At 34.7% G+C, this 22,258-nt stretch overlaps 2 protein-coding genes and 1 long non-coding RNA gene across 3 annotated transcripts; all 3 read right to left on the reverse strand.

Annotated features, from left to right (window-relative positions):
- Nucleotides 1-1,191: 1,191 nt before the first annotated feature.
- Nucleotides 1,192-12,178, reverse strand: LOC143243326 (uncharacterized). Its single transcript, XR_013024256.1, has 3 exons — nt 12,025-12,178; nt 1,562-1,648; nt 1,192-1,315 (listed from the first exon to the last, which is right to left on the reverse strand). It is a non-coding gene; the product is annotated as an uncharacterized LOC143243326 (long non-coding RNA).
- A 4,244-nt stretch (nt 12,179-16,422) lies between these two features.
- On the reverse strand, nt 16,423-19,336 carry LOC143242523 (uncharacterized). The gene is made up of 4 exons (XM_076485952.1): nt 19,076-19,336; nt 18,259-18,325; nt 17,413-17,575; nt 16,423-16,575 (listed from the first exon to the last, which is right to left on the reverse strand). The coding sequence occupies exons 1-4, from the start codon at nt 19,301-19,303 to the stop codon at nt 16,440-16,442; spliced, it is 594 nt and encodes a 197-aa protein (XP_076342067.1). The 5' UTR covers nt 19,304-19,336; the 3' UTR covers nt 16,423-16,439.
- A 328-nt stretch (nt 19,337-19,664) lies between these two features.
- On the reverse strand, nt 19,665-21,335 carry LOC143242226 (uncharacterized). The gene is made up of 2 exons (XM_076485594.1): nt 20,804-21,335; nt 19,665-20,119 (listed from the first exon to the last, which is right to left on the reverse strand). Exons 1-2 carry the CDS (start codon nt 21,021-21,023, stop codon nt 19,665-19,667), a joined length of 675 nt encoding a protein of 224 aa, XP_076341709.1. The 5' UTR covers nt 21,024-21,335.
- Nucleotides 21,336-22,258: the final 923 nt, after the last annotated feature.

Raw genomic sequence — 22,258 nt, forward strand, 5'->3', positions numbered from 1 at the left:
ATTCTTTTCAAAATTAAAAAAGTTCTATAGTTGCTACAGAAATTGTTCACAAACATCTTTTCTTCTAATATCGTATCATCAGTTGAGCTTGTACTTCTCAGTTTATACCTAAAATCATATCCTTACTGAAATAAATCCCTCTGTGATTTAAACAGTTAGAAATAATTGAAAACTTACATGACGCGTTTTCATCAGTAAACTATGGCATTTGGAAGGTAAGTAGTGGCAATGGTATACATCACGGTAACCGAGATTGTGAAAGAACGATTGGCTAAAATCAATAAAAATGCGTTTTACTCAAGTTAGAAGAGCAAATTGTTTCAATTTTATTTTAAATTATTGTGCTTTTCCTGCTTTGTGGCTAAGGGTGCCATGTAACACTCATATAAATAAATATATTCACAACCATTACTAATTGCGTTGGAACTGTACTTTAAAACTAAAATAAAAATTCATAACTTTCATTTAGATGTACAAAATGGAATAAATTAAAAAGATGTTGATTGATATTAATATGAAGTTTTAATGTTTGGAAATACAAATGAATGTTTATTTTCCACATTATTTTAATTCAGTGGTACAATTTTTCCCTCGAGGCTGTTTCTGGTTGTTAGGGCGTGAAATAAATATATATTCATTTCTTATATGAGTATAAACGTAATACACAATCTATGGTAACTACACAAGGATGAATGTCTAGATACTGCCTCTTCTTTAACTACTGGTGGTGTCATTCATAAGTCGCTGTTTCTATGCAGCGCACTTTCTAATACACAAAGTTATCCCTTTTCCACTTTATCTTTCTTTCAATATTTATCAAACATCTACAGATAACGACTTTCGAGAGTTCATTTTAACAGTTCATTAATACAGAAGTTCACGGAAGATGTCTGCAAATTAATTTCAATTTGTGAATACATGTTATAAAGGGCCTCTCGTGTTCATTTAAACGTGGGCTGAATGTGTTGTCTTGGTGAAATCATACCTTATTTGGCATGCAGTGCATACAGACATAGTACCTTATCATTACCACTGTAACTTTCACCCAGCATATATTACAAGAACATAGGTTTGCGACTTATATCAAATCTTAAACATATTAACGGCAATAGAATGATGAAAGGTGTGAACTTTGCTGTCAATACACATTTTCATTGAATATGTGTCACTTACTGTAGAACATATAGCCTCCATTCGGTCACGTGCTTTGAGGAAATGTTGGTAATTTTCTCGTTTTTATGGACCTAAGACTGGGTCAATTTTATACGTCATTTTCACTTGCAACTCTCTACGTTTCAGCCGTGGATTCTCGAAACTGAGAAAAGATGATCGGATATATAGATTGTTACCATGATTTTAAAATAAAAACCCTTTGTTTAAGGGTATTTAAACAACATAGATTAAAAATAATTTTCTATCACTCAAGGCAATATTAAATAAAAATTTCAATATCCAAAATTTATTCTTGTAAGCTTGGTACATTCCAAATGTTTAATTAAATGTCACCAAGAATTTATGGTAGAGATAAATAGTAAACATATTCAAAACAGGGTATAAATACTTGTACATCACCAGGAGATTTGCTCAAGGTTGGTGTTGTTGTCGACATTGAACGAAGGTTTCCAACAATCCCGTCTTATAAGAACTGCTTGAATGATGATAAAAATGAAAATATTCAATTTCAACATAACAATATTCAACAACAGATAATGACTTACATAAAACGTAAGAGTGGGGATAAGCCTCTTCTGACGGTTTAGAGTCAAATTCCTATATTTCTTGGGGACGTTGGTCAAAAACAAAAATGTTTCTTCAGTTATTCTTATCATGAAACATTAACTGGAAGCCTACTATATTATTAACTATATTTTTTTTTAAAACCTAGAACCTTAGGGATTTTGAAGAATAGTGTATAATAATTTTACAAACCTTAAGAGACATGATAAATAGTGAAGTGACAAAATCTACAATAGGCCTAATACTAATGTATTATGACAATAATACATTATAATGAAAACGTTTTGGAAAACGCATTCATACCATAAATATATGTTGTTAGATTTATAAAATGCAAGCTTCTTCCACCAAGATCAGCATTCAATCAGCGAGTATTAGCTTAACCATCAGTCTCTCGCTAGTACAGAGATAAGTCTACAGATTTCCAACGCTACAATCATGGGTTCGATTCAACTTGGTAGAATTAACAGATAGCCGCAAGTGGTTTTGCTAAATGAAAACCCACATTTCCCCTTAACCATAACGTTATGTGAGAAAAGTTCGATAAAACGTAAACACTGTAGGGTAATTTGTGTGTTTCAAGAGTTAATAATATTATTTGAAGGGTAAATTAGACCTAAAATTAGCCTAAATGTTTCTCTCTTTCTTTTGGATTAATCCATCGCCGAGTATGTATTATTTATTTTTGTTTGATAAGCACTGTACAGTTTTATTATTTTCATAACATTTGTTATAGTACTACAAATATTAACAAATGAACTTTTATGTTATATTTAAACATTTATTGGATTTCTCCTCTTCAGATAATGCTGGAATAATAAATAAATTATCGAACTTTTGTCTTTCAACAAATGTAAAAATTACAAATGTTAAAACAAACTGTTTTATGCTTATGGTCAACTCACAGGCTACCTACCGACTAATGACAGAGTTGACCATAATTTTGTAACACCCCAAAAGCTGATAGCGTGAGTTTTGATTGACATAGCGTTTCGGATTGAGAGTCCAGCACCGAAACCTCCAGGGCATTAAATGCCCAATGAATACATTTTATTATATCAAAGTATTTCCCAAGCAAACGTATTTGGTATAATTCAATATCAACATAGCCTATTTAATACAATTTGCATACAAAAGTGGGCCTATTTTGTATGTATCTAATATAAATGTTTAGAATCCGACGTCATTTGCGCTCGTGGATACTCAGCTAGATTGTTTGTTTGTTTTTTGAATTACGCGCAAAGCTACTCGAGGGCTATGTGTGCTGGCCGTCCTTAATTTAGCAGTGTAAGACTAGAGAGAAGGCAACTAGTCATCACCACCCACCGCTACTTATATATGTATGTTTATAAATAAAACAAAGTTTTGTGGTAAACTCAAATTTTACTTGAAACGATGAGTATAGGTTATCATCAACAAGAAACTTGCAGTGGTATAACACCAGACTTTGTTTGTAATATTTCTTTCTTGCACTGTCTTATAAGTACTACAGCTACATAACATTCACTGTATGGAAAATAGTTCCATTTTGTAAACATATGTGATCAGTATGTCAAAAAAACAACAACAATTCATCATACTTTTCATGTAGGGGTTGAAATATCTTTTGTGGTTAATATGGTTAATGTTAAGAGTGCAGGCCTAAGGCAAACATATAGAGTGCTGTGTAACATTTACACAGAAAGAAATGATACAATCTTTTTTTCAAAATTAACTTCTTGAGCCTTTAATAAAGCGAAATCTGGAACATTTTTTAAAAGGTTTAATCGTTTATCGAACTCAAGCTTGATCAGTATGAGTCGGTGTGTACAATCATCAATAGTGTTGGTTCATTCGATGTTTATATGGTAACCATGAATTGTCAGAAAATGTATTACTTCGTTATTTTGAATCAAGAAGAGAGACAAAACATACCTTGAAATAGGACTTATTTCCACTGTTTTTTTATAGGTTTTCAGTTTTAGTTTAAAGACACAAGTACTTAATCATTTAAATTAATTTGTTGTTATGTTTAACAAAACAGATTATAAAATAATGAGGTCATTGGGAATATAACAATAAAAGAAAGAGCGAGATTGTTTATTTTATATCCTTTATACAATTTTGGATTCTTTAACAATTATCTTTAGCTAGTTTGTTTTGGAATTTCGCACAAAGCTACTCGAGGGCTATCTGTGCTAGCCGTCCATAATTTACCAGTGTAAGACTACAGGGAAGGCAGCTAGTCATCACCACCCACCGCCAACTCTTGGGCTACTCTTTTACCAACGAATAATGGGATTGACCGTCACATTATAGCGCCCCCCACGGCTGGGAGGGCGAGCATGTTTTGGCGCGACCCCGCGACCCTCGGATTACGAGTCGCACGCCTTACGCGCTAGGCCATGCCAGGCCCTCCCAATTTAGTAGTGTAAGAGTAGAAAGGAGGCAGCTAGTCATTACCACCCACTGCCAACTCTTGGGTTACTCTTTTACTAACGAATAGTGAGATTGACCGTCACAATATAACACCCCCCACGGCTGAAAATGGCGAGCATGTTAGATGTGATGGGGACTCAAACCTGCGACCTTCGGAATACGAGTCGAGTGCCTTAGCCACCTGGCCATGCCGGGTCCTTGTCTAAGTTGAGCTAGCTAACCAAGTTATCTACGAAACATATTTCATAGGGTTATAAGCTGGCGTATTTAAATATTTATACCACATCTATATATAAAAACAGCGAAAGAGAAGTATTTCAAAACCATAACATCACGGTAAGTAAAGTGAACCGATGCCTAAGGCACTTTTATTAATTTCTAATTAAGATTTAAGATTAACCAGATACTTAACTTATTTTCGTCTATAGTTGTTTTAAATATGAATAACATTATGCAGATTCTTGTTTGCACTATCATATTTTAATCTTTTCCTTATTTTTCTGATGTTACATTTAATATAATATTTACTTCTTGTTCGCTCTTTTGTAAATATTGTGTGTGTGTTACCTTATAGCAAAGCCACATCGGGCTATCTGCTGAGTCTACCAAGGGGAATCGAACCCTGATTTGTAAATATTATATCGCTGAGTATAAAAGCTATTATAAGAGAAGAAAATAATGAAAGGCAGAATAATGTTACCAACCTTCGTAAGAAGTAATAAGTTTCATAGAATGCACGAGTTATGAAGCGTTTAGTTAGAATAGTTTGAAACTAGATTCAGGTTTATTCTAAGTTAGTTTTTAATAGCAAATGTTGGAGTTTATCGCATGTATGGTTTTATTCTTCAGACTACAAACTTTTCTATCACATCAATTTGAGGTATAAATCAAAAAGTAGTTTTTTTTTTAATTTCGCGCAAAGCCACATGAAAGCTATCTGCGCTAACCGTTCCTAATTTAGCAGTGTAAGACTAAATGGAAGTCAACTAGTCATCACCACCCACCACCAACTATTTTACCAACGAATAGTGGAATAAACCGTCACATTATAACGCCCCATGTCTGAAAGGGCGAGCATGTTTGGTGTGAAGGGGATTTGAAATCGCTCCCCTCGAATTACGAGTCGAGTGTCTCCACCACCTGGCCATGCCGGGCCCTATTAAAAAGTAGGAACACTTCTAAAAATATTACAAACTGATACTGAAGTCACAGAACTCAGAATGAAGTACAGTAACAATTATATTTATTTAATAATCAATAACACTAACAATTTATTTGAACATAAACGCATCATAAATTTCCTTAGCATACTATTATTTGTAAAAAAATGAATTACATTGGTATTATAGCAATATTAGTTTGGGGATTTACTAAATACACCAAGGAGAACACGAATCAATGAACACGAAAATGGTCAATGTAGTTACCAATGTCGTAAACAACGACCTTCATCCTTAGGGTGACGTGACAGACAGCTGAATGAAGTTGTGAACACGGGAAATTTGCATATTTGCCGGTAGATGGCAGCAGATAACCTTTGCTAATCTATAACCCATTTGGGTTGAGAAAATATTTTACATAGAAGAGCGAACAACGTTTCGACCTTCTTCGGTCATCGTCAGGTTCACAAAGAAAGAGGTAACTGACCGGAAGCTGACCACATGTTTGAAAGGGGTTGTGTAACTGTGTGTCGAAATGTAGAGGGCGGTATTAGATGTTTGAATATATAATTTTATTTATTTTATTATATTAATATAGGTATAAAGGCGTTCCTTTATATTGGTTTATTTTGGGTTTAAATTGTTGTATAAGTAAGGCTTCTTTAATTTTACGTTTGTTTATGTTTGTTTCTTTATTTAGTATTTGAGTGTTTTCTATGGTTATGTTGTGTTTATTTGACTTGCAGTGTTCGAAAACGTGTGAAGGTGACTTTTTATGTTCTTTGAATCTGGTTTCCATTTTTCTACTTGTTTCTCCAATATAGAAGTCGTGGCAGTTATCACATTGTATTTTATAAATAATGTTGGTGTGGTGTTTGTCAGTGTAGTTTTTACATAGTATAGACCTCAGTTTTGTGCCGGGTTTTTGAATAAATTTGGTATTAACTGGAATGTCATATTTTGTTACTAATTTTGCCAAATGTTGGTTATTTGTTTGCTGATGTCAGGAACATATGGTATACAGCAGTATATGGTTTCGTGATTTTTTGATTCGTGAGATATATTTACTTTAGTTGGTTGATTTTGCTTTCTGTGTAGGTGTGTGCGTATAATGTTTTCTACGGTTTGTGGAGGAAACTTATTGATGTTGATGAAGTATTGTTTTATTTTGTCGAATTCGTCGTTAATTTTATCTGGTGAGCATAGTTTTATGGCGGCATAAATAGTCGCCTTCACACGTTTTCGAACACTGCAAGTCAAATAAACACAACATAATCATAGAAAACACTCAAATACAAAATAAAGAAACAAACATAAACAAACGCAAAATTAAAGAAGCCTTACTTATACAACAACTTAAACCCAAAATAAACCAATATAAAGGAACGCCTTTATACCTATATTAATATAATAAAATAAATAAAATTATATATTCAAACATCTAACACCGCCCTCTACATTCCGACACTCAGTGACGCAACCCTTTCCAAACATGTGGTCAGCTTCCGGTCAGTTACCTCTTTCTTTGTGAACTTGACGATGACCGAAGGAGGTCGAAATGTTGTTCGCTCTTTTATGTAAAATATTTTCTCAACCCAAACGAGCCGTTTTTGCATATATAAAGACCAAAAGGTTTGTGGTATAGACAAAAACATATGTATGCAGCCTTTTGTATAAACAACTATATATATATTATAACCATAAATGTTTAAGCCATAAACATATATAAATATATATATACACACACACACATAATAGTCTCTGGTATACAGAAGTTTATTCATATTAACTTATTAAACGAAAAATTCATATGAACTTAAAAGTGTGTCCTGTTTCAGGGCTGTTGTATTTGATACAAACCATGTATACTGTCGGGCGAATTGCAGTTAACATACGCTGGGGGATGAATGTTAAAACACACACACACATTCATCAGTGGCTAGTATATATATATATGTATCTGTGTTCAGTGGTCAGTTGGCCAAAATGGCCATTAACTTAATTAACTTCTAAATACGTAAGGATATTATGACCGAGTTTTGTTTTCCTATTCATTTATTTGCCTTATGAGCAAGGAATAGATATCCTAAGGAAACTGTCATAGTATATGCAATTTCAAACTGTGACTTACAATTTTAAATTGTTTATAGTCCGAAACATACCAAAATATTCTGTTTGTTTGTTTGTTTTTGGAATTTCGCACAAAGCTACTCGAGGGCTATCTGTGCTAGCCGTCCCTAATTTAGCAGTGTAAGACTAGAGGGAAGGCAGCTAGTCATCACCACCCACCGCCAACTCTTGGGCTACTTTTTTACCAACGAATAGTGGGATTGACCGTCACATTATACACCCCCACGGTTGGGAGGGCGAGCATGTTTAGCGCGACGCGGGCGCGAACATCCAAAATATTCTTAAATACTGTTTTTTTACGTGACCATCCTCGAATAAAAAATAATTATTTTGATTTGTTTGATAATACGTGTTTTTTCTATTGATACATTTTTCACCTCTTCTGATTCGTTAGTCGGCCCGACATAGCCAGATGGTTAAGGCATTCGACTCGTAATCTGAGGGTCACGAGTTCGAATCTCGGTCGACATCAAACATGCTTGCCCTTTCAGCTGCGGATATGTCATAATGTGACGGTCAATCCCACTATTCATTGTTAAAAGAGTAGCCCAAGAGATGGCGGTGGGTGGTGATGATTAGTTGCTTTCCCTCTAGCCTTACACTGCTAAATTAGAAACGGCTAGCACAGATAGCCCTCGCGTAGCTTTGCGCAAAATTCAAAACAAACAAACAAATTAACAGTTCTTTAGTATCAATAGAGTGTGATGCATAGGTTCTCGTGCATATCAGATCATATCATTATCGCTGTAAGTATAATATCATCACGTGCTTCTAATTCTACAATAAATTTGTTTTTTTCCATTCCACTTATCACATTGGTTTTCTTAGAAATTATTTCGGAAGTTGCTCCACACGTATTCCAATTTTCGGTTTTTAAGTACTTGTGTTCTGAAGATTTAGTCCCTGTAAGATAGCTTACTTCTCTTTATTACGTCTCTACAAAGAAAGTTTCCAACAGGGATATTACTAAGTTCGCCTGATAGATTGTTTATACCCAGACGTAAGTCTACTTTAGCAGATGCAATACCTCTTTGATAAAGAATGAAATTGTGGACAGACATCGCAGGGAATTAGGTAACTGTGTCATGACGCACGTGAGATACATGTAACGACCTGCAGATAGCTAAATTCTAAATCTACAAGTAATTATATTTATTTGCTATTAAGCATACAAAACTACACAGTGGCCAAGCGGATATCGAACCTCGGTTTTCTACGTTATAATCTACCAGACATACCGCAGAGTCACTTGGGGAAAGACAACAGTTAGAACTAATGCATTTATAGACATTTAAAGGTATATTATAATGTATTTTTGTAAACTAAATTAAAATGTGTGTTTTCCTATAGCAAAATCACATCGGGCGATCTGCTGAGCCCACCGACGGCAAACGAACACCTGATTTTAGCGTTGTAAATCCGGAGACATACCGCTGTACTAGCGTAGAGCCTAAATTAAAAGAATAGCAATTAAAGAAATTGCACTCCCCCATCCCTTTCCGGGATTTTGAAAACTCAGAAAATCCTTCTAAAATCCATAATCATGCATCACTTGTAGTGTGATGATGATTCTCAGCCATAATGTACTGATGAAATTTGATACAAATTCGATCACACTTCACAAAGTTATTAACCCCAAGTTGCAAAAATATCCTATCTTCCAATTATTAAAAAAAAACAACAACTTCGAAGTTGTCCAGAATCTTGATCTTGATTTTTATGTGATTAAATTTAAGAGGGGCTGTCCCAAACTGATTTGTCAGCTTGTTTTATCTTTCTATTAGTTTTAGAAAAATACAGATACACACACACGGACCCGATTGTAATACCTTCGCCCCAGAAAGAGAAGGGTCAAGGATAACGATATATAATTATGATATTAATAACATTATTCCTTACTTAATATCGTTAGGATATAATATTTCTAACTATCTTTCTCTAATAATTTTTAATCAAAAAGCATTTTTCCAAAGCTCTTTAAAATCACTTTTTAATGAAAATCATGCGAATTAAACGAGTTTTTGTCATAGACAAGAAACTATTAAACTCTGTAGTCAATGGCCTTAAGACACTGAGTACCAAGGAAAAAATCGATAAATTAATCTTGGCCAGCAGTCCTTGGCATTTGACCAGAAATAACTGTACAGTCTGACTCTACTAAAATAAACTGGATTAAACGTTTTTACGCGTACTTTATATTGCCCTTGACGACTTTCATGTTTGGTTTTATTCATAGCTTCTGTAGTCAAATTTATACTTTCGTCATTGACAGTACTGCTTAAAAATTAATAAACTATCACAGATTTAAATCGTGTATTTTTATAACTTAATATTTCTGTTTATAGGTTAGATAGCACATTTTTAGCAGCATCTATTTCTATATATTAAAAAGATTTATAGCATGTTTCACAAGAATAGTGAACACGTAGCACACTGTTAACACGATGTATTATTAAATATTACTAGGTTTATAGTATTTTTACAAGATTACTTAACACAGCACATTGTTAACACCGTGTATTATTAGATATGAATAAGGTTTATACTTTGACAAGAATAATTCACGCATAATACACTTTTAACATCATGTATTATTTGATACTAATAAGGCTTACAGTATGTTGCACACAATTACTTAACATACAGTACACTGTTTACGCAATGAATTGTTAAATATTAATAAGAGTGATGTCCATTCTTGACTTTCAACTCTAAGTGTGAGGATGGTTCATTCTACTATAAAATAAACATTTTTATTTTGTATCTATCTTATATTTGTATCTGAATAATGTATGTATAATCCCCCATCTGGGACAGCAGTAAGTCTTTAGACTTACAACGCTAAAATAAGAGGTTCGATTCCACTAGGTGGACACAGCAGATAGCACGATGTAGCTTTGCTATAGGAAAACACATACACACTCCTGTATTGTAAAAGACCAATTTATAACAAAGTAAAAAAAAATCTGTTATTGACATAGACGGACTGTCATAGTTTTTATAATTATTATCGCACTGTACTCTGTTGAAGTACGTGAATACCTTAAAGCAGTTATATAAAGTAACCATTATAAATGCAACTTCTCGAAATGTGCATAGATAAATATTTACAGAAAATCGGACTTTATCACTAGAAGGCGCTAATAGTTATCTGAATGATTCGCTGTTTGTTTCGCTCACAGTATCATTGTTTAGTTCAAACTATTTGTGTTGCTTCGAGCAGTTGGTCGATGTTTAGTTCTATCTTGAACTCTTCTCGTGTACTTGTTTGTTTTGTTTATTGTTTCCACCGTCAGACAGTTTACCTCGAGCATAAAAGTTAACTATTTGGCTTAAAACGCTTTCTTAGACCTTCCTCAGCGTTATCCGTCGGTCTATCTGATTTCACATATGTGTACAGTAAATTGTGAACTAGCTGAGTCTGTTTCCACGTGAAAGAAAAGTTCAATGCCACACGTGGCATGAGAACCTTTGTGACGTGAATATCGTTCGTGTGCTGTAGCTCAAAATAGTAAAAAGGATGACTTACGTCTTCACTTTGAAACCTGAATTCTTTACTAGTATTCTGTATGTTTTTGTTTTAAGTGTCTCAGTTTCTAAAGCTTCTAGTTGTACCATCAGCACCTAAAGAAACATCTTATCTCTTAGTAAAATTGTTAAGCGACATCTTATACATATTAAAAATGAGTTCCCTCCTTTATAAACCTTCAAACTCAACCTCTTAGTATGTTACAAACCAATCTAACCACTATCAACACTAAATATCAGTTTTCTCCAAGTCTTCATCAAGGATCAGATTAACTACAAAAATTCGCTTGCCTCGTCATTACGTTTCAATTCAGATTTATCTTTATCGACCCTAAACGTAGCTTTTCATTTATGAGTTACCTTTACCCTTATCAAAAGTAAGTCACATGTATCCAGTGATATGTTAGAAATTAGCATTATACGGCCCGGCATGACCAAGCGTGTTAAGGCGTGCGACTCGTAATACTGAAGGTCGCGCCAAACATGCTCGCCCTTTCAGCTGTGGGGGGCGTTATAATGTGACGGTCAATCCCACTATTCGTTGGTAAAAGAGTAGCCCAAGAGTTGGCGGTGGGTGGTGATGACTAGTTGTCTTCCCTCTCGTCTTACACTGCTAAATAAGGGACGGGTAGCACAGATAGCCCTCAAGTAGCTTTGTGCGAAATTCAAAAACAAAACAAACAAACAAAGCTCTTACACTTTCAAATATCGGCGCTTGAACTAATACATTAAGAATTGGATTCACCCTTATAAACACTAACTACCACCCCTTTATTGTTAAAATAAAGTATCAACCTCTTTAGTTATTCTTAAAATTCTCAACATAATCATAACACAGCATAAAAAAGTTGTTCAAAATTAGAAATACGTTTGCGGTTTTACCAATCATTTCACATACAAACATTGTCCACTAATGTTTAATTACAAGAATATGACACTGAGGTATAATATCACGAGAGTATACAAAAGTCGTTTGTATTTTATGAAATCATTCCAAGTTAGATCTCTGATTTGATATTGTTAGTTTGTACTTCGCGGGTTTCTTTCTTACCTCACCACCTTTGGTCTTTCCTACGAAGTACTTGTTTATTTTCCATACATTTATAAGACTTCTGTTTCATCATAAAAATAACCAGGTTATCTGCGCCATTTAACTGACGTAACATACAATATGAACATACAACTTTCATATTTTCATGATGTTACAAAACACGTCGATTCTAATAAGATTAGTATCACAGGTCGCGCCATCTACTAAATGATATGCATATTTGACAACATTACGCAATCTGTACAATTGCGTGAAGCTCCCGCTGATTTAGGGACAGATCAGAACTATTATGTTAACTGATTAGAAATACTTAGCAATACATCAGAACTGTTATGGTAACTAATTACTCAGTAATAGATCAGGACTATTATGTTAACTGATCAGACTCAGTGATGTCGAGAAACCCACTTGTTGAGAATTTACATGCAAAACGGCTCGTTTGGGTTGAGAAAATATCTCAACCCAAACGAGCCGTTTTTGCATATAAATTGATCAGACTCACAATTGGATAGGTTTGTGTCATTATATTGATCAATCAGACCCTAACAGATAGGATGGGACTATTATATTAACTGATCAGACTCAATAATGAATTAGGTTGTGACATTTATATTAACTAATCAGACTAACTAATGGATAGACTGGACAGGTATGAATAGTGAATAGGTGTGTAGAAGATTTCTAGAATGGACCCATATGTATCAGAAATTTTTGACGTTTCAATTTGTCGATCATGATTTTCAATTTTTATTTTTCAAGACGCCAACTAGGAATTACGGGCACGGTCAAATAGAATCTGGGAACGTGCCTATTTCTACCCATGCCTCTGTTTCGACACCTCACTATGAAAGGAAATAAAAATTTGAACATTATCAATTTAAAAAACCGACTTCTCTATATCTGCTGTTATAGAGGTATATACAGCAGTAGCGCATTTACCAGAGATAAACTAGTCTTCAGTGAATCATTAAAAATAGTGTTCAGTTTACAAGTGTTTGAATCTCATCAATTACAAATATATAATTACTGCAATTTTCAAAACGCAGTGACAGAAGATGTCATTTACGTAAGATACAGCTGTGGCTGACCACAGTGACTGTGTCAATACTGATTGGTGCGACAAAGCCAGTACGACCTGTTAGCGTACGTTAAACATCTTGGAAGTATACCGCTTATAATTGCCGTGCAGAGTAGGGTAGTAAATACCAAAGGGTGTTAATTTAGTGTTATCTATTAGGCTAAATGTTAGTTTTAGTCACGTTACACATTTTTTTGTGATTTTTTGGATATTTTTGTGTTTTGATAAATATTACACAATGTATATCAGTGGTGTATCTTGGCCGACGGCTGTGAATTATTGCATTATTATTGGCATCAGTTACGTATATTTATAATAATATATAATTCTGCATAAGTAATATTTCTGATAAAATATAGATTCCTCTTATGATATTAAGTAATGCCTCCATCAGTATAGTTGTACGTAATATCTCTGATGATATATATATACATATTTAATATCACCAATACTATGTTAGCATTCTTAAGTACAAACTGTGATACAAATAAAATCTATTAATTATTTCTTATAATAATTACGTTTATCTTCATGTAATATTTTTTTTAGTAAATACATTATTATGCTCTTGTTTTTTTACAGTTTCAATCTTTATTAAAATGTAGAAAATTTGTGACTTTATTCAAGAAATGGTTCCCAAAAATGAAAAATCAGAAATCGTCAGTGTAGAAAAAGGAGTGAAAATGATCACAACACCTGATGAAATGAACCAGTCGGTAAGAAAGTCAGATAAGGAGAACGAACCATAACGTGGGGAATGGGGAAGAAAACTGGACTTTATTTTCAGCTGCATAAGCTACGCTGTCAGTCTTGGCAACGTATGGCGATTTCCATACTTGTGTTATGAAAATGGTGGAAGTACACTGTTAGAAATTGTTCGTAATTTTACACTGCAATGTAGTGGCAGCAGAGTTGACGCTACACTGGAGTGTAATTTTTACGGTGCATTGCAAAAACAAATCTTGTCATTTAACACGGCAATACACCGTAATTTTCATGCAAATACAGTGCAATTTTACATAGCAAGGTAGTGTAATTTTAATGCTGATAGGAGTAATTTTACATGGAAGGCAGGGTAATTTTTATGCTGATGTGGAGTAATTTTACAGTAATATGGAGTGTATAATTTTTACGACCATGGTGGTGTTACTTTACAGAAAGAAATGTTCAATATGATAACATGCGCGGGGCCTGCATTTTTAGCATAACATTAATAGAAAGAAAGAGACATATGACTTTTTCTTGAAATAAAAAAAAACAGAGACTCCTGTTTATTTTCCATATTTATTGCAAACTGATGATATTTTGTTTTTCAAGAAAACATGAAATAATGGTACACAAGGAATGTCATGCCAATGTTCCTATTTATTAACTGGTTAAATTTCAATATTAGAAACCATAAAGTCTTGCAGTTGTTTAAACTTTTATTGTCCATTTTTTATTAAGCAGAAATAAAATCTCAGTAAATAACTGCCATAACAGTGTTAAAAATGTTATCAACATATTAACAAGAAATACTAAACCTAACAAAAATATAATAATAAAGAGCTACACATTCAGCTTCTTAGCCAATACATGCCTCATTTACACAGAACAATACAGATCTAATATTACACTGCATCAGCGTAACTAAGGCAAACAAGATGACAAAGGTAATAACTATGATAAAAATTCTTTAATGTACATAAAAAAGTTAATACATTTTACATGACACATGGTGAAAGATATAGATTGACAAAAGATATAGATTCTACTCATTTCAATCTTTCCATACATATCATATTTTGTGTTGTATGTTAAATACAAGACCCGTGGGTCTAAAGCGAACTTGTCTGAAGAAAAGAACAAGTAACATGGACCAGGGTGAAATATATGCTTAAGCAAGTGCTTCATTATATATCACTTAAGGAAACATTTCAGTTTTTTGACATATTCATGCATTATTCACCTTCTATGACAGGTGGTGCCACCATATGAATAAATCTAAAATAAATTCATCCTAGGAACATATCTGAGGCATAATGAATGAATTCTGTAAAATGGCTTCTTCAGTACAGAAGATTTTTGAGCAATTCCCTTCAAATTAACATAAAGCCTACAATAATATCAGAAAGCTGCAAGTGGCACCATCTTGTGGGCAAATCTGAAGGTACAGGCCTAGGCCATCTTTTTGATGTCAACTTGGGAAAATCTGATGAATTTTTTAAAGTTTTTTTGGTTTTTTTAGATCCTGAGATTAACATTGGTACTCCTCTTATTTGACAGGTGGCACCAACATATGAACAAATTTGAGCAATGCTTATTCTAAAAGTTTATATGTGTAATATCAAAAATATCTGTTTATTGTTTTTTTACAAGAAGACCCGTTTTACGACAAAGTTTATAGCTTAAGATTTCAGCACGTTTGAGGTGATGAAAGACAATGACAGATGCCAGATGCAACACTAAAATACACCACTGCAATATTTCATAAGTTCACTAACAAGTAAAAACTAACATTATCTACTGTCATGCAAATACAAAAGTAATATAGTCAACTGTATTCCTTTCCACATACCAGTAAGAATTTTGAAGTCATCATCTGTAAGCTGTATTTATGACTATTTCCATACAATGTAAACATTCCAGTAAATTTGCAAGATAATGAGATATGAAATGATATGTTCAACAACAACAAACTGTTCTGCATGATTAGCAGGATTATTTCATTTAAAACCAGTATGTGCACATTATACATACTTTTAACATGGCGTCTAATAGATATTTGAGAGAACACTTTGTAAATCCACAATTCAGATAAGCAAAACCAATCAACTACATGGTAGCAATACAAGGAATGCTTAGCAGTGTGCTCATCAATGTAATGTTCAGGGGGAGTTCTCCCTTATCTAATGGGTCCAATAATAACCTTCTTTTAATTCCCATTACATTACATTTTGGCTCCTTCACTACATATTTTGCATTCAGTTTTTATATTTTACTTAACACTGGAAATTTTCTTGTTGAATTTGACTAAGACTTCCTTGTTCTCCCCCCCCTTTCTCTTTTTAACATGTCCTTTACAACATGAACAACTATCCATAACAACTTTTTATTTACCCCATCTTTATTTGCTTTTTTATTCTTGACTTCAGTTTGATATTTCAAGGTCATCTATTAGATGACAAAAGGTTTTATAAGTAAAACCAGTCGTAAAATAAAGAAAACTGCTAACAGCCCCATCTAGTGAACAAATCTAAAACTAGAAAGCTAGACAACCATTTTGCTGTGCCACTTGACACATTCAAATGAATGGTTTTTTGGAGAAAAGGATTTGTTCTAAAAAAACATTAGTCAGTCAGTCAATGTTCCAGTCATTATCAAAATCCCTTAGATTGTCTATCAACTTTCTAACTTTGGTACTAAAGGCAGGCCTCCTCTTGTCGGTCTTCCTCACTTTGGAGCCCCTCTGAGGATTTATGCCAAGGAAGATCCTGTTAAAATTGATAAGCATGGTTAAATGAGCCATAATATCCTGGAATTCTGTTTTATATATATATTTTTTCATAACATTTTGACAATTCAAATTATCTGCATTATAACAAAATACAATAAGGCCACAAGGAACAAATCTTTTGTTACTCATCCTTTTATTCCTTCTAGAGTGGGTTACAGGGGCACTTTTTTTTTTATTCTGACCAGTCCACTGTTCGATTTGCAACAAAAATCGCTCAATTTTTCATACATGTCAATTCTCTTATAGAAAAAATTGTCATATTCTGCTGCAAATACCATGTACTTCTATTTCTGCGTACTAGTGACATAACTTTTTAAACTAAATATTCAACCAAATACTTCTAGCAAATATACATTTCATGCTGTTAACATATAATATTTTAAAAAATTTTATTCAGTAAAGCCATAAAAAATGTTTATAGGGCAACCAAGACTGGATGCAGATAGCGATGATTCACAAATCTGTATTTCTTGTGGCCTAAGCTTAAGTTTTGTATGGTGAAACAGGTCTGGGACATGTGAGAGAGGACCTGTGTAGTAAGACTAACTAACTACTTCAGCTGACCTTGCATGTCGGCCAGTCTAAATACATGCAAATTGATTAGTACAAGTTTAAAACTTTTAAAAGACCAACTGTGAGTGGGGAACATTTAACCTTGGTCCTAAGAATGGCTCTATCAAACTGATGGGTAGCAACCAAAGTACCGGTATTCTTTTGCATAGGAAAGAACTATTCATATTTATCATCTTCATTTACAGGTCAAAAGAAATTATGTAAGTAAATACAGGTAAATTAAGCAAGTGCTATTCCAAACCTTTGAATAAATTCAACAGTGTTGGCAATGGACTCTGGGTAGGTGATGTTCAAGTTATAATAAGCTGCTATGGTCAAAGCAACTGCCATCCGTAGGGTGACATTTTCTGCCAGGATACATCCTTCTACAACTGCATAGCAGTTATTTTCAAATGGATGGTTTCCTACAAAAATATAAAACAACAAGAGAACATTTTGATGTTCTTGTGAGGCATATTGTCTTGTTAATACTGTTATCAAGTTTTCAGCCCTGATAATTCAGGTCAGACCAAAACCTCATATGGAACCCTGCAGCCTGTAGTGTGTAGTTTTCTTTTATATATCTCTCCTGATGTTACAAATAAAACAAAGTACTTAGCAAACTGCCTAACAAGGAAATAATTACAGCTGCCCTCTTCTATCAGAGGCAGCTATCATATTTTCAGTGACGTCTGTGTGTCTCCCTGTGTGTGTGAGTTGCCCACATTTTTTGCCATGCAGGACTGTGTAATTTTGACCTTGAATGGTCAAAAATTGAGATCTAGCAATTCACAGGTCTAAACTCTAAATTTACAGAAACATCAAGGAATTCTGAATATTGTATTATATAATCTGCAGTGGTGCCATATATTTTAAACATATCTCAAACTTTAGGCCTTCATTATCATTTTCTTGTTATTTTTAATATATTTAAAGAAAAACATGACTAATTGTTCTTAATGAAGGTTTCAGAGTTTCAAAAAACACAATGAAGTCCATTAAATGGAAAAATAGGCATACAATGTGATGCACATAATCCCCCCCAAAAAAAAATATCCAAGTACAAAAACAGTATGCATGAGTAAGAATATATTAATAAGTATCTTACCTCTGATGACTACATGGGGGTGAGGTAGGTCATCATGTTGTTCTAAATCAGCAGATGTGATGATATCCTGTTGAAAAAAATTATATAATCCTATTACATGTATTTATAAATTAGTGTCTAATACTGGAAACATACAGCAGGTCAAGTGACAGCAAAAGTTGATTTGTAATCAGGATTATAATATGAACTTATCTGCAGCGCAGCCCTAATTTGACGGTCACATAAGTGCTTAATTCATTTGTATAAATTCTGCCAACTTCAGTGATCCATAATACAACATTCAAAATGGCTCATTTTGCTGGGGAAAATCTTCAAGGACTGGCAACATTGGTAAGGTTGATGAATATTTTTCTTTAGTGAATATTTTCCTGTTTACAGTATAATCCTGTTTCAAATCTTAGATAAGCGTTTTATGTTAATTATGTTAATGCTGGTTACTGTCAGTCTACTAAATGTTTGTGAAAAGAGCCTTGGTACTAAGTTAAATTAGGCAGTAGTATTAAAATGTACAGTACTACAGAGAACAGTATTTCCTTAAATAGTAGCCCTACCACAGGTCTCTGTTTTTTCAAGCTTATATTTGACATAAATTTGCTAATCCTATTTTCTTATAATTAAACTAGTCAATATTTACAGAAATTAGCAAACATCTAAGAAAAATTTACCAAAATCTCTAAAACAGGAAGAGCATCTGGTCACTAGAGCTTGATGTATACAAAGGTATTTTAACTGAAATATGATATCATTTTGCAAAATTTGCCAAAAATAAATTGTTCCCATTTTTCACTCATTATAAAAGCTGTAGTGAGAGCCTTACCTCTGCAGTTTTAAAGAGGTCTTCTTTATCTTCTCCAAAGATCAGAGGAAGCAGCAAGAGGGTGCCATACACCTTGGGACTAACATTTCCAACCACTTCGGCTAGCATTGTCAACTGGGCTGCTGCTGTTGCCACAGTTACATTTGTTTGTGATTGACAGTACCTCAGCATCTTGTCTGCCCTACTGCTCATCTCATGGTCAAGTCTTTCAAATAAACTGAAGTCCATAAGGTATTCAAAATGGCTTAGAAAGTATGCTGGCTGTAAAGGAAAGGCCAATTTACTCTCACTGCTAACAAGTGAGCACCTTTGTTAATAAGGTAGCTGTGACGGGTAGGTGCTGGTCATACTTTGAATCACCCTTGGCGTGTCGGTACTACCACGGTGGTATTCTTCTACAAGCCAGCACCTCTGCTGTTCCTGGCTTTCCTCAGTCTCCCGTCGGGCAGATCAGGCTGCCACCTGATACAGCCATAGCTATCCTGCTGCAGCACTGAGGCAGATTTTCTCTTAGCACTACCAGTTGTACCTCCATTTCCTTTTTCTTCCAGCAGCTTCCTGCGGAAAGAGTTGCCTCTGCTACAACGATTCAGGTTGTCAAATCTCTCAGAGAGGCGATTTTGAGAGTAGCATACCCTTTCCCCACCTGGCCATATCGTGCTATAGAATCCATGAAGGTTCTAGGATGCGTATCCACAATCTTCTTGGCAATAGCATTTAAGTTAGCTTTCCCAGGTTTGGGATTTACCTTAGCTATTTCTTGGCACAACACTCTTACTGCAGCAAGGAGATCAGTCTTGGCTGGGGTTGTCCCTTTGGCACAAGCGTCTTGGACTGCATCAGGCAGCTTTTGCCAAGGGATTTCGAATCTCTCTGCCCAGCTTTGCGCCTCCCGTCTATATCCAGAACCTGAGGTGGTTGGTGTGATATTGTCCCTTGACAGTGACAATGGTGGGGGTGTGACGCATTGTTCGGCTGGTGAAGCTGCTGCAGCAAGGTTTCTACTTTTTGGAGTCCCAACAACTGATGGGATACTTTCGGTGCCTTAAGAAAGTAGATTACAATAGAAAATTACAGTAATATCTAAAGAGAATTAAAGTATTTGAAAAAGCACTTGTACATTACCCATCAAACCAAGTTTCACCTGCATTTTTGACAATTAAATGCAAAGTTCTGTTTAGCTGTATTTTTGACAATTAAATACAAATTGTAGTTATAATATTAAAGTAGTATTGACAGTTTCTTGCAAATTCATGCAAGTTAAGTCCCCAACTTGTGCCTCTCATTTTGATGGGTGAGGAAAAAACTCTACACCCCTCTCTGACATGCAGAAAGGAAGACATATTAGATAAAGGGGTGGGTACAGGATTGGTCTTAAATCTCCTCCCAAGTAAGAGGATTTTTTACGGCTGGAAGGTAAAAGGGTTGCCTGAATTACTTGAGGGTGGGGGAGATGTATATAATATTGTTATTTCAGTAAAAGAATCCTACTTTAGGGCTAAATTTTTGCCCCTTCCCCTTCCAAACATGTATACTTTTACATAAAATTTTCCCTGCCCCCCAAAAAAAACTCCTCCATACATATTTAATCACATAAAAAGTTTATTTCCCCACTTTAGTAAAAAGGGCCCCAAATTTGGAAACACAGAATAAACATTAAAATATTGCCTGCCAAAAAGGATATTTAACTAAAGTTATATGCATTTGTTCATTAAACTTAAAGAATACCATTTGCTGTGAAGTGGGCTTTCAGTTTGAGGGCCAGTTTTCTGCAGGCAAGCAGGTTTAGTGTCCCTTCAAGATCTTTCTCAGGATCAAGAAACTCCAAGTCTTCCAGATTTTCCATCCCAAATTCTTGCAGCTTCTCCTCTAGTGCTACCATCTTGTCTGCTGGAAGATGAAGAGCTGCTACAAGAAAGTTTTTCACTTCTTCTGACACAGAGGGCATCCTAAAGTCAAAGGACAACTAAATTAACATCTGATTAGACACAGTGCATATAAATAATGACACCTGTACTATTTTTTTGTCCAAAATAAAAGCTTAGAGATGGCAAATAAGTCCCCAGGCTAGACCAGAAGCGGATCCATGGGGGGGGGGCAGAGGGGCTAGGATCCCCTTTCTTGGCTGCAGCAATTTTTTTCGGTTTCAAACCAATTTTGCCACCTGGACTCCTTTCTTGTTGGCACCTGAGGACCTTTCAATTTAGGATGTCTTATTGGTCATCATAGATTGGATCCCCCTTTACAAAAATCTTGGATCTGTTTCTTAAGATGGATGGACAGACAGAGGCTCACTATCTCCAACTTTCAGGCAGGGGACTGAAAAAACACCCAGTGCTAATGTACTACAAAAACAGGGTTTTAATGAAGGCTTACTAATAATTTTTTAGAAATCTTGTTTGCAATTGAATATAATGTAGAGGTTGTATTTAATTTTAATGAAATTGGAGGGTGGGGGTCAGCTTATACATGGAATACCAGTACAAGTTACAAAGCATAGGGGATGGGGGGATAGGGGGTGGATTCGTAACAACTGCCAAAAATATGTCAAATCTGCAGTATGTGCTTGTCCGCACTAAAAAATAAATGTGCCTGGCTTCATGAGCAATGCTGTTCATGTGCCATTTACATCACACACTGTCAAAAGTGACTGGATTCATGAATGCAAAATGCAACTAAACTCAACTGAAAGGTGCATCCAGCTCAAAGTTGCATTTGCCTATCTTCACTCAACAGAAAATGTGCCTGGCTTCACATGCAGATGCTGCTTATGTGCCACTAGCTTCACTTACTGTCTAGTGTGACTGGCTTAATGCAATATGCTTGTGTACAATATTACAAATGCTGAAATTTGGGCCTGTCCTCTAAAAATTCTGTAAGAGCAGACTAAGGGAGGTAGGCCAGGTGATTCAATGCACAAAGGAATTATTAACAGTATATATTACCAGGACCAGGGACTCAAAAGACCAAAGAAGGGCACTGAATTAGAACTTGCGTGCTTGTGGCCAGTACTTATTGTATACACCGTATGCTTCACTTGTCATGACTGTGTATTATAGAAAAAATAAAAAATAATTCTCCCCAAACCACTTGTTAGAAACCAGTAAGTTCATGTTGATTGTATTAGATGTAGGATGCTTTGGTACAACTGGGATAGCTCATGGGGTACCCAAAAACTTGGTG

Source organism: Tachypleus tridentatus, unplaced genomic scaffold (assembly GCF_004210375.1).
Source record: "Tachypleus tridentatus isolate NWPU-2018 unplaced genomic scaffold, ASM421037v1 Hic_cluster_2, whole genome shotgun sequence".
Classification (NCBI taxonomy): Eukaryota; Metazoa; Arthropoda; class Merostomata; order Xiphosura; family Limulidae; genus Tachypleus; species Tachypleus tridentatus.

What these genes read in the sequence shown, in the direction of transcription:
- LOC143242523 (XM_076485952.1), bottom strand. Translation starts at nt 19,303, where the DNA reads ATGGACTTCAGTTTATTTGAAAGACTTGACCATGAGATGAGCAGTAGG. An exon ending in CCCCCATGTAGTCATCAGAG is followed by an intron (nt 17,576 to 18,258) that starts GTAAGATACTTA and finishes ATATTTTTGTAG; the next exon opens with GAAACCATCCATTTGAAAAT. An exon ending in ACTGTTGAATTTATTCAAAG is followed by an intron (nt 16,576 to 17,412) that starts GTTTGGAATAGC and finishes CAATTTTAACAG; the next exon opens with GATCTTCCTTGGCATAAATC.
- LOC143242226 (XM_076485594.1), bottom strand. Translation starts at nt 21,023, where the DNA reads ATGCCCTCTGTGTCAGAAGAAGTGAAAAACTTTCTTGTAGCAGCTCTT. An exon ending in AGCCCACTTCACAGCAAATG is followed by an intron (nt 20,120 to 20,803) that starts GTATTCTTTAAG and finishes TACTTTCTTAAG; the next exon opens with GCACCGAAAGTATCCCATCA.